Source organism: Pelophylax lessonae (genome assembly GCF_965119305.1).
Source record: "Pelophylax lessonae genome assembly, chromosome: 2".
Taxonomy (NCBI): domain Eukaryota; kingdom Metazoa; phylum Chordata; class Amphibia; order Anura; family Ranidae; genus Pelophylax; species Pelophylax lessonae.
In genome coordinates, this window is record NC_138769.1 from 326,707,547 (window position 1) to 326,720,261 (window position 12,715).

Below are 12,715 nucleotides of genomic sequence, written 5' to 3' on the forward strand. Positions count from 1 at the left end.
AGGATCACAGGTCTCTATGGTCATTCCATAAGTCCCCGCCCCATATAGTTAGAATCACTCCCCTAGGCTCACATTTAACCCCTTGATTACCCGCAGTGTTAAACCCTTCCCTGCCAGTGTCATTTTTACAGTAATTACTGTAGTAATGTCACTGGTCCCCCCAAAAGTGTCAGTTAGGGGTCTGATCTGTCTGCCACAATCCCGCAAAAAAAAATAAACAAAAATGACAAATGTTTCCCGTAGTTAGTAGACGCGATAAACTTTTGCGTAAACCAATCAAAATACGCTTATTGCGATTTTTTTTTTACCAAAAATATGTAGCAGAAAACAAATTGGTCTAAAATGTTTAAAAAAAATTTAGTTTTTTAAATTTTTTTTTTGGGAAATGTTATATAAACAGAAAGTGAAAAACAATGTGGTTTTTTTTCAGAATTGTCACTTTTTTTCTGTTTATAGCGCAAAAAAAAAAAAAAAAAAATTGGCACAGGTGATCAAATACCACCAAAAGAAAGCTGTTTGTGGGAAAAAAGGACATCAATTTTATTTGAGTACAGCGTTGCATGATCGCGCAATTGTCCGTTAAAGTAACGCAGTGCCGAATCCCCAAAAATGGCCTGGTCATTAAGGGGGAAAATCTTCCAGGCCAGAAGTGGTTAAAACAAAGACATGCAAGGGTTTGTTAATATTTACAGAGCTGCACAAATGTGTGTCTTTTAGATCTACCTGGTGTCCAGCCTTCATGGAAAAGTGTGTAAATCAATGTTTGCTGACCATAATAAACAAAATCACATAAACAGCTGGTAATAAAAAAAACGGAAGTTCATTTTATTTAGAATGTGACCTGATAGGACCATGATGATGGAATTTCACATCTACATCCAGATTGTGTGAGAAATATAATCTTGTAGCTTTACATAAAATATGTAGCCACACAACGGGAGAAAATCAATGTAAATAAACAGTGACCTCTTATTCAATGTCTTTGTTTGTGTTTTTTATGCTTCTTCTTTTTCTTTGAGCTTTTTTTGCTCTTCTCTGCGTGTCGTTTTTTCTTCTTGGCAGGCTCAGCGTCGCTATCAGAGCTGGAAGTAGATGAGTTATCAGATTCTGAGGAGGTTTCCCTGTCTCTGCTGCGTTTCTTTCTCTTCTTTTCCTGCTGTGAAACAAAACAGAGTGGATAGTTCATATGTCAAACACATCACAGAACGTCAGATGTTTCTGTGAACCAAAATAAAACCAATACAAAAATCTTCAAAGTGCACACCAGGACAATTACACACATTCAAATCCTCAATCCCAGGCAGCTGCTGGAAATGTGAAAATGAGGCAGAATACAAATTTAGTACAGTAAACTGATGACCCCCCATACAGGAAACACATACCTAAACATTTTAAAACGCAACACCATATCCTTCAGTTTTTTTTTCTTCTCTACACCCATTGAATATTGGCATTTTCCATAGACCATAAGGTCAAAAAACTGCCGTCTCCACCCTAGCAGATGGCCCCTTCAAGCTATAGCGAGGATTTGGGTTGATTTACTAAAACTGGAGAGTGCAAAATCTGATTCAGCTGTGCATGGTAGCCAACCAGTATCTACATTCAGCTTGCTCAGTTAAGTTTAATCCAAACAAAAAAAAAAAAATGGAAGCTGACTGGTTTCAATGCACCAGATTACTGTCCAGTTTTAGTAAATTAACCCCCGTGTTTTACTTGGACTCTCAATTTACCTGGAAATAATCCTAGCCAGAGTTTATTTTGCAAGGTTGGCCATCTAAGGCCAGGGATGTCTTACATCACTTATAGTCACAGTCCAGAGACTGCTACCGAAGACTTTAGGTGTAAAAGGCATTGTCGTCAGGACACTTTCCCCCAGAAAGGCACTTTAACCGCTTCCATACAGAGCAGTTTGACACCCTTCCTGCCCAGACCAATTTTCAGCTTTCAGCACTCTCACACTTTGAATGACAATTGCTCAGTCATGCTACACTATAACCAAACAAAATTTTTATCATTTTTTTCACACAAATAGAGCTTTCTTTTGGTGGTATTTGATCACAACTGGGGTTTTTTTTTTTCGTGATATATGCAAAAAAAAGAGCAAAAATTTTGAAAAAAAAACACTTTTTTTTAGTTTAAATTATGAAATTTTGCAAAAAATAAAATTTTCTTCATACATTTGGGCCAAAATGTATACTGCTACATGTCTCTGGTAAAATTAACCCAAATTAGTGTATATTATTTAGTCTGTGTGAAAGTTATTGAGTCTAGAAGCTATGGTACCAATTACTGAAAATTGATCACACCAGATGTACTGACTGCCTATCTCCTTTCTTGAGGCCCTGAAATGTCAGGACAGTACAAATACCGACCAAATGACCCCTTTTTGTAAAGTAGACAGTCCAAGGTATTTAGTAAGAGGCATGGTGAGTTTTTTGAAGTTGTAATTTTTTCCCACAATTCTTGGGAAAATGAAGAAAAAATTTTTTTTTTCTTTTTTTTCCCACAAAGTTGTCAATTTATAAGCTATTTCTAACACATAGCATGTACACAGCAAAAATTACACCCAAAAATACATTCTGCTACTCCTTCCGAGTATGGCGATACCACATGTGTGAGACTTTTACACAGCCCGGCCACAAAAAGAGACTCCACGTCCAAGAAGCACATTCAGGCGTTCTAGGAGCATAAATACACATAAAACTTTCTTACTACCTATCACACTTTTCAAGGCCCTAGAGCACCAATACAATGGAAAAGTCCACAAAATGACCCCATTTTGGAAAGCAAACACTCCAACGTATATTCTATGAGGCATTATGGGTCGTTTGAACATATCATTTTTTTCCACAGGTTTTTGGAAAATGTGGGAAAAAAATGAAAACTTTTTTTTTTTTTTACACAAAGTTGTCAATTTATAGGATATTCCTAACACATAGCATGTACACAGCAAAAATGACACCCCAAAATACATTCTGCCACTCCTCCTGAGTATGGCAATACCGCATATGTGAGACTTTTTCACAGCCTAGCCATATAGAGGGGCCTAACATCCAAGGAGCATCATCATGCATCCTAGCCACTTGCCTAGGCCTATTTTTGACATTTGGTGTTTACAAGCTAAAATCAGTTGTTTTGCTAGAAAACTGCTTAGAACCCCCAAACATTATATATTTTTTTTTAGCAGAGACCCTAGAGAATAAAATGGAGATTATTGCAATATTTTTTATCACACCGTATTTGCGTAGCGGTCTTCCAAACGCAATTTTTTTGGAAAAAATTCACTTTTTTTAATTAAAAAATAAGAAACCAGTAAAGTTAGCCCAATTTTTTTCCATAATGTGAAAGATAATGTTACGCCGAGTAAATAGATATCCAACATGTCATGTTTCAAAATTGCGCACGCTCACGGAATGGTGACAAACTTTGGTACTTAAAAATCCCCATAGGCGACAATTTAAAAATTTCTACAGGTTGCCATCTTTGAGTTACAGAGGAGGTCTAGGGCTCAAATTATTCCCCTTGCTCTAACGATCGCGGCGATACCTCACATGTGTGGTTTGAACACCGTTTACATATGTGGGCGGGGTTTCTGTATGCATTCGCTTCTGCGCGCGAGCTAACGGGGACAGGGCGCTTTAATTTTTTTTTTTTTTTTTACTATTTATTTTATTTATTATTTTTTATTTTTACACCGTTTAAAAAAAAAAAAAAAATTGATCATTTTTATTTCTATTAAAAGAAATGTAAATATTCCTCGTAATAGAAATAGGCACGACAGGACCTCTTTTTTGTGAGATCTGGGGTCAAAAAGTCCTCAGATCTCACAAGTACACTAAAAGATAGAAAAAAATAAAAATAAAAAATAATTATAATATAAAATGAAAAAAAAAAAAAAAAAAGGACCTTTAAACCGGTTGCTAGGCAACAACATTTTCCGTAGCTCCGGTCCTCCAAGACCATAGAGTCAAGTGAGGGCAAGCTTGCCCTCACTCGACATCCTGTCTGTGAGGATTCGGGACCGGATCGTTTTCCCCGCTGCCGGCGGGTCCGGTAAGCGGGGAAAAGGACCGGAACGCGTCGGGAAGGGGGGGGGCGCCTCTTCCGCCATCCCGGAAGGGTGATCCCACGGCGAATCCGCCGCTGGGACCACCCTTATCGGAAAGCCAACTGTCCACCGTTTAAAAAAATACCAGGGTTATGGCAGCTATCTGCTGCCATAACACCGGTATTTAGGTTTAAACGGACGACGTATATAAACCTTTTTGGACTTGGACATGGTGGCTGTATGAAGGGTGACAGGTACTCGGGTACTTTGTTGGGCAGGTGACAGGTACTCTGGTACTGATGAGCAGGTGGCAGGTACTCGGGTACTCCGATAGGCAGGTGACAGGTACTCGGGTACTCTGATGGGCAGGTGACAGGCAGGTGATGGGTACTGATGAGTAGTACTCACTGACTGATAGGTGATACTGTACTGAGGGGTACTGATGATCAGTACTGATACGTGATAGGTACTGATGAGTACTGATGAGTAGTGATGGGTACTGATGAGCAGGCGGCAAGTACTTGGGTACTTCAGGCGTCAGGTACTCTGATGAGCAGGTGGAAGGTACTCGGGTACTCTGATGGGTAGGTGACAGGTACTCAGGTACTCTGATGACGGGTACTCCGTTGACAGGTACTCAAAGTACCCGAGTACCTGTCATCAGAGTACCCGAGTACCTGTCATCAGAGTACCCGAGTACCCGTCATCAGAGTACAGGAGTACCCGTCATCAGAGTACCCGAGTACCTGTCATCAGAGTACCCGACATCAGAGTACCCGAGTACCTGTCATCAGAGTACCTGAGTACCTGTCATCAGAGTACCCGAGTACCCGTCATCAGAGTACCCGAGTACCCGTCATCAGAGTATCCGAGTACCTGTCATCAGAGTATCCGAGTACCTGTCATCAGAGTACCCGAGTACCTGTCATCAGAGTACCCGAGTACCTGTCATCAGAGTACCTGTCATCAGAGTACCCGAGTACCTGTCATCAGAGTACCCGAGTACCTGTCATCAGAGTACCCGAGTACCTGTCATCAGAGTACCCGAGTACCTGTCATCAGAGTACCCGAGTACCTGTCATCAGAGTATCCGTCATCAGAGTACCCGAATACCTGTCACCAGCCCATCAGAGTACCCGAGTACCTGTCATCTGAGTACCTGATGACAGGTACTCGGGTACTTTGATGGGCTAGTGACAGGTGCTCTTTATTGGGGGGGGGGGGGCAATCAGTGTGTTTAGGGTGCACTGTAGTTGGTAACTAGCTGTTACCACAATCTCCTCCTCACACAGGATCAGTGTGTGAGGAGGAGAACACGGTGACAGCTAGTTACCGTGTTCTCTGTTGACATTTGTGACCGGCTGTGATTGGACACAGCCGGTCACGTGGTAAAGAGCCAATTTCATTGGCTCTTTACCTAGATTGGGGATCGACTCTGTCCGAGGGACGAGCCTCGTCCCCGATCGCTGCTCTGCGCGCCCCCGGGGGCGCGCATTGAAGAGAGAACGAGCGGCTCGTGCAGGAGCCGCTCATGTGATCGGCTGTGATTGACACAGCCGATCACGTGGTAAACAGCCAATTTCTATTGGCTGTTTACCTTGATCAGTGATGGGCTATGTCCGAGGGACGAGCTTCATCCCTGATCGCGCCGATGCGCGCCGCCGGGGGCGCGCAGTAGCAGCTAGAACGGGCCGACGTCATATGACGGCGGCCCGGATCTAGACAACCACTTTGCCGACGTCATTTTACATGACTCGGTATGGAAGTGGTTAAGCATTTTCCAGCATCTGCTTCTTACTCTGGAGGAAACTCACAGGTCAATTACAGAAGGAGCTGTGCAATACTAGAATACTAGGTTTATGTGATATGTTCAAGTACAAGATGCATTTTTGCAATGTTAATAAAACTGTGTGATTTTACCATAAACTACATAAAAAAAAAGGACACGTTTCTCTCTCAGGACTCTGCTCCTGTAACAGAGCCTGGGAGATGCTTCTTATGCTGTGGAAAGTCGTCAGTGAGGTAATGGCTCACAGCAATCTGAAACTAATGTCAGCAGAACAGAGAACGCCAACTGCGATATCACAAGGGAGAGATCTATAGCCAAATAGGACTGACGCTGGTTATGTATAATATAGTTACATGGTGAGGCTGAAGAAAAAATAAATAAAAAAAGACACCAGTCTATCCGGTTTAACCTATGATGAGAGTGTGTGTGTGTGTGTGTGTGTGTGTGTGTGTGTGTGTGTGTATATATATATATATATATATATATATATATGGGTCAATAGTACCTTAAATACCCCTTCTCTTCTAATTTTAGCGAATGGCCAGGAGTTCTTTTGTATTCCCTTTCACTGAATAGTTTGTTACCTATGCTAGGGTCATCCACAGTACAGTATTTGTACATTGATATCATATCCCCTCTCAAGCGTCTCTTCTCCAGAGAGAATAAGTTCAATGCATGTAGTCTTTCCTCATAGCGGAGAGCCTCCAGTCCCTTTATTAGCTTTGTTGCCCTTCTCTGGACTCTCTCCAGTTCCAACGCATCCTTCCTGAGGACCGGTGCTCAAAACTCGACGGCATACTCCAGAAGTGGCCGGACCAGAGTCTTGTAGAGTGGGAGAATTATCGTTTTATCTCTGGAGTGAATCCCCATTTTAATACATGCCAATACTCTGTTGGCTTTGCTTGCAGAAGCTTGGCATTGCATGCAATTTCTGAGCTCGTCATCTACTAGGACCCCCAGATCCTTTTTCATCTTTGATTTCCCCAAAGGCTCTCCCCCCTAGTAACTTGCGTTCGTTATTCTGGCACCCAAATGCATTACCTTACATTTTTCAACATTAAACCTCATCTGCCATGTAGATGGTCATTCATTACTTTGTTTAGGCCATCCTGTAAGATTACCACATCCTGCGTAGAAGTTATTGCCTTGCTTAATTTAGCATCGTCCACAAATACGGAGATTGAGCTGTTTATCCCACCCTCTAGGTCGTTTATGAATAAATTAAATAGGATTGGTCAGAGGACCAATCCTTGTGGGACCTCACTTTCCACACCAGACCCTTCCAAGTACTCCCCATCTATCACCACCCTTTGGAATGGCCCCTGCAGCCAGCTTTTATTCCAGGTACTCACTCTATGGTCCATACCTACGTAGCTTAGTTTGTACAGTAAATGTTTGTGGGGAACTGTATCAAATGCCTTTGAAAAATCCAGATACAGGAAGGCCTGTGGATGTGGTGTATCTAGATGGCAGCTCACTTCTTCATAGAAGGGTAATAGATTTGTCTGATTTTTCATTAATCCATACTGATTACTACAGATAATACCGGTTTCATTACTAAAGTCTTGTATATAGTCCCTTATCATCCCCTCCAATATCTTACAGACTATTGATGTTAGGCTAATCGGCCTGTAGTGCCCCGGGATAGATCTCGGCCTTTTTTTTTTTTTTTTTTTTTAATATTGGTACCACACTGGCTTTTTGCCAATCAGCTGGTCTCATTTTTAGTCAGACTATCCATAAAAATTAGGAACAATGGTCTGGCTATCACCTGGCTGAGTTCCTTAAGGACCCTCGGGTAAAAGCCATCAGGTCCGGTGACTTATTTATGTTAAGTTTTTCAAGTCTAGTTCTGAGTCTGTCTGTTAACCATGAGGGTGCTTCCTGTGACATGTTATTAACTTTACCGTTACAAGCTGGGTGATTGTAGTCCCCCCAATTCCTTTGTAAAGACTGAGGAGAAGAATTTATTTAGTGCCTTTGCTCTGTCCTTTGTAGCCAGAGTCCCTTCGTCATCCTTTATGGGGCCAATGTGTTCTGGCCTCACTTTCTTACTATTTATATACTTAAAGAATTTCTTGGGGTTTTTTTTACTCTTTTCTAGGGATGCACCGAAATTTCGGCCACCGAAATTATCGGCCGAAAATGAGCCTCTCTCATTTCGGCCGATAATGGGTTAACGGTGCCGAAATTAATATGGTCGCCGCGAGGAAGGAGGAGGGCGCAGCGCAGCGCAGGGCAGGTTTTAAAAGTCCCGCCTCTGGCCGGCCGCCCGCCTCTCAATGACGTCCCTGTTACTATGATCTCTGCATTAGTGAATGGACATACCAGGCAGGAGGGCGGGGCGAGCGGCCGCTAATACATAGTACTATGTGATCCTTCCTGTCAGCTCAGCGGGACTATGACTATGTGTGAATGAGATCTGATCTGACCTGACACCGGGCGGGGGGGCGGCTTGGAGCGGCCGCTATTAGCTGTAACTATGTGAGCCTTTCACTTCCTTGTCAGCGGAGATACATGCCTGACAAGGAAGTGAAAGGCTCACATAGTTACAGCTAATAGCGGCCGCTCTAACCCGCCCCCCCGCCCGGTGTCAGGTCAGATCAGATCTCATTCACACATGATAGGAAGGATCACATAGTACTATGTATTAGCGGCCGCCCGGACTGTCAGGGAATTGAAGAGAAGTGAACGGCTCATAGTGACAGCTATTAGAGGCCGCTCGCCCGCCCGGTGTGTCAGTTCATTCATGGACAGATCCTAGTAGTAGTGACATCACCGGGAGGAGGGCGGCCGGCCAGAGGCGGGACTTTTGAATAATGGACACAGTGACCGGAGGAGCTGAGTGAGTTGGAGAGGGACGCTGAGGCTGAGAGAGGAGGGGGAGGGAGGAGGGGGGGTGATAGCTAAGGCAGCTTACCATTGGTATTTGTATTAATTATGCAGCATGAGGGGGTTATTGTATTGTCACTGATGCATTAGTGACCGACCAGTGGCAGTTAATTAACCCCTCTGTGCTGCATTAGTGCAACCAGTATCAGTGCAACCAGTGTTAATTAACACTGATACTGGTTGCACTAATGCAGCACAAAAGGGTTAATTACCTGCCACTGGTTGGTCACTAATGCATCAGTGACAATACATTAACCCCCTCATGCTGCATAATACAAATACCATTGGTAATTAAATTAACCTCTTGCCAACCCGTCACAGTACATATACTGTGACAGGGTGGCAGCGACAGGTGTACGTTGCTGCCTGTTTTTTGATGTATGCCCCTGTTCTATCTATTTTAATTTTTTTTGGGGGAAAGTCATTTTCGGTTTTCGGCCAATGGCATCCTGCATTTTCGGTTTCGGCCCAAAATTTTAATTTCGGTGCATCCCTACTCTTTTCCGCTATGTGCCTTTCGTGTTCAGTTTTAGCCACCCTAATTTCGCTCTTACGTTTCTTATTGCATTCTCTGTAATTTTGGAATGCTGCCATGACCCTTCAGCCTTGTATTTTTTGAAGGCCTTTTCTTTAGTTTTTATATGCATATTTTACGCTGGAGTTTAGCCACCCAGGGTTTATTTTAGCTCTTTTAAACGTATTCCCCGTTGGAATGCACTGGCCAATACCTTTATTTAGTATGTTCTTACAATTTGGAGAATGTATAATTGAGACACTGTTGCCTAAGGAGACACAGAGAAAAAACAATTGTTCTGTATGTGCCCTATTCACACCACAATGTTGATGTCATGTCAGTTTTTTTTTTTTCCCCTGCTAAGAACTGCATACACATTGCGGATTTCTGTACAGTAAAAATCTGCAAATGATACCAATGTGAACAGGGCACATAGAGAACAATTGTTTTCCTGGGACCCTTGCGGATCTCTGCACATGATGTGAACAAGGCCTAAAAGAAAAACATTGAGGAGAAAGTATTCAAGAAGGCAACTGTAACCATAGGGACTAGGAAACATTGTTTCCACTGTAAAGGATTGCGGGTGTCAGCGGATGACACCGCTGACATCCGTTTTTGCGTCCGTTCGGTTTTTTAAATGGAAGAAAAATAGGGTTCTGTTCCATTCCAAAAAATGGAACTGATCGGAAAGGACGCAAATCGGAATGTCAGCGGATGGTCATGCGCTGACATCCGCAAACCCATTGACATGCATTATGTCCGTTTTTCATCCGCAAATGGATGGGATGAAAGACGGACATACGGACCACTCGTGTGAAAGGGCCCTAAGGCTTTTAACTGAAAGAGGTGTTTAGTATTGAAATCAGCATTGTGTTACACATAGCCGTGTGTCTGTGTGTGTCACTGGTAAAAAGTAAAAAAAAAAAAATAAAAAAAAAAGTTGTTCTTACGACTGTTCCAAGTTCACAGATTGTCCTTTCCTGACCACAATCTTTCCCCCACTGATAATCAGCTTGAACCTCCACTTTAATTTAGGAAATTAGATGACACTAGTGCGTTTCAGCAGTATATGGGAACCATAGACCTCATTCACCATAGGAGACTTTCCTTCAGCCCTCTATGTATTCCCAATCAGTCAGCCTTTATATTTGGCTTCTTTTCCTAAATGAAACATGAAAATAAAACTAACTATACCAACTCTATAAAAGAAACCAAACTGGAGCTCAGTTTACAACAAAAAGGACAAGTAATAGGGTTTAAAAACCAGCAAGACAAACTGTATCACTGATACCTGTTGTAGGAAAAAGTATATATATATATATATATATATTTTTTTTTTTTATAATAAAGGATTGCTTTAGCACATTTTGCATGAACCTGAAACTTATAAAACTAAAATTAGGCTTATAAACCTTTTCACATGGGCATGCTCACCTGCTAATTTTGAGTGGAGTGGGATGGATGTCACTTGTGTGAAATCCGTGCCCTTTCAGTTTTTGGTCTGAATTTTGACAGTGACTGTTTATTGTCCTGTTTGGATCTATGGGCTGCCAGATGTGAATTAATTTATGTCTCTTTACATCAAGCTATCTATAATCCATCATGCATGTTTTTCTGGATGTGAATGAACTCTGAGGTATGTTAATGTGAAACTAACACACATCTCTTTAGACATGCATGCAGCTTCTAATCAGGTCTACCTACAATAATGATCGTCAGACCTGATTGGAAACCCTGTGTGAAAAAACCCTTAGATTATTTATTTTAGTGGGTAGTCTTGCTAAAAGTTCTGCAACAATTTTGAACATCTACTACCTTCTTTTTCTTCTTAGCAGGCTTCTCTGAGTTGGTTTTATCTTCCTCATCATCTTCTGGTACTAAACTGTATTTTGTTCCTCCGGGTTGCACAAAACAGTCATTTGCAAAGTGCCCTAAAATATGAAGTACACCATTATTTAATTATTAAAATTGCAGGTAAATAGATCAGCCATTTTCAAAACAAAAAAAAAGGCAAGTATATAAATCTACATCTGTCAAACTAAAATACCTGCGTTTTTTCAATGCATTGCACTCTGATTCTATAGCTGCTTCTGTACCCTGGAATGATTGTATAGCTTTTGAATCTGTATTCTACAACTTTGAATTAAAATTGTAATATTTCTGAAAAGTGTTTTAAATCTATATTTTACAAGCAGGCGTGCTGCAGGGGAAAGATGCAACATGCAGACATTGAAAATCCCAGTGGGTGTAAGAGTTGTAAAGCGGGTCAAATAAAGTAAAAGCAGTCTGTTAAAGTACATTAATAACAGCATCCAAAAACCTGAAAAAAGTACATTATTAGCATCCAGCAGAAATATGCATCCTGTATTTCCCTGCTGTGCTATATGGTTCCACCCGCAGCTGTCACACACCCAAGTGTCAGATGCTTAAAATTTTAGCAATGGGTGTAGCTCTACAAGAGAACAAAAACATTATTTCACCTGGGTCAGCACTGAGGATTATTAATGTGTTTAGTAAAAACCTGTATTCAAAGTCAGAAAATTAAGTCTTGCTAGATGACTTCCGTTTGACCCCTTTTTGCAGGTAAAGCTATGTAAAAACTAGGGATGCACCGAAATGAAATTCTTGGCCGAAGCCGAAGCCGAATAATAATGAAATGTTTGGCCGAAGGCCGAATACCGAACGCGGTGTTTCGCATTTTTTCCATTTATTTTGCCAATTTTTTGTCCTCTCTCGTCCTCTCGTGTGTCTCTCTCTTGTCCTCTCACTCTCTCTCTCTTGTCCTCTCATGTCTCTCTCTCTCTCTCTCTCTTGTCCTCTCATGTCTCTCTCTCTCCCTAAATGTTACTGTAGGGAATGGGATTCAGTGCACACTGCAGCCTTGTACCATAGGGTTAATGTTAGTGACACTGTAGGGATTGGGAAGGATGCTGGGAATGGAAATCAGGAAGCATGCAGGCAGCCTTGTAAATTTTAATTGCAGATACAGGGCACTGGGCAGGTCAGGGTTAATGTGGTAACATCAATTACTCAGTGACAGTCAGTCAGTGTCAGTGTGGACTCGATCAGATTATACAGTGACAGACAGTCTCTCATAGTGGTGGTAGTAGGAGGCTGGAGGTGGACTAGTAGGAGGCTGGAAAGGAGCACAGCCGCATACATACATTACTCACTCGTGCACTGCAGCCCGCCCCACACATTCAGTGAGTCTTACTCTCCTCCCTAGTTTTTTTCAATGGCACATTCAGGAAGCCAATCACGCCGTGAGTAGCGGCACAGCGGAACCAATCAGGTGTGCAGGCACGCGTGATTGGTTCGCTGTGCAGCTAATCACGGCATGATTGGCTTCCTGAATGTGCCATTGAAAAAACTAGGGAGGAGAGTAAGACTCACTGAATGTGTGGGGCGGGCTGCAGTGCACGAGTAATGGATGTATGCTCACCGCTGAAGTGTCCCGGCTTCACGGAAGTCT

The 12,715-nt window shown here is 42.2% G+C and overlaps 1 protein-coding gene across 1 annotated transcript in view; it reads right to left on the reverse strand.

The window, feature by feature from the left end:
- Window positions 1-861: 861 nt before the first annotated feature.
- ZCCHC17 (zinc finger CCHC-type containing 17) overlaps window positions 862-12,715 on the reverse strand; it is a 44,074-nt gene continuing 32,220 nt past the window's right edge. Inside the window, exons 6-7 of the mRNA XM_082244375.1 lie at window positions 11,059-11,174; window positions 862-1,156 (exon numbers count right to left, since the gene is read on the reverse strand). Of these exons, the coding sequence (XP_082100501.1) occupies window positions 974-1,156; window positions 11,059-11,174 (299 nt within the window). The 3' untranslated portion in view covers window positions 862-973. The remainder of the gene's footprint in view (window positions 1,157-11,058; window positions 11,175-12,715) is intronic.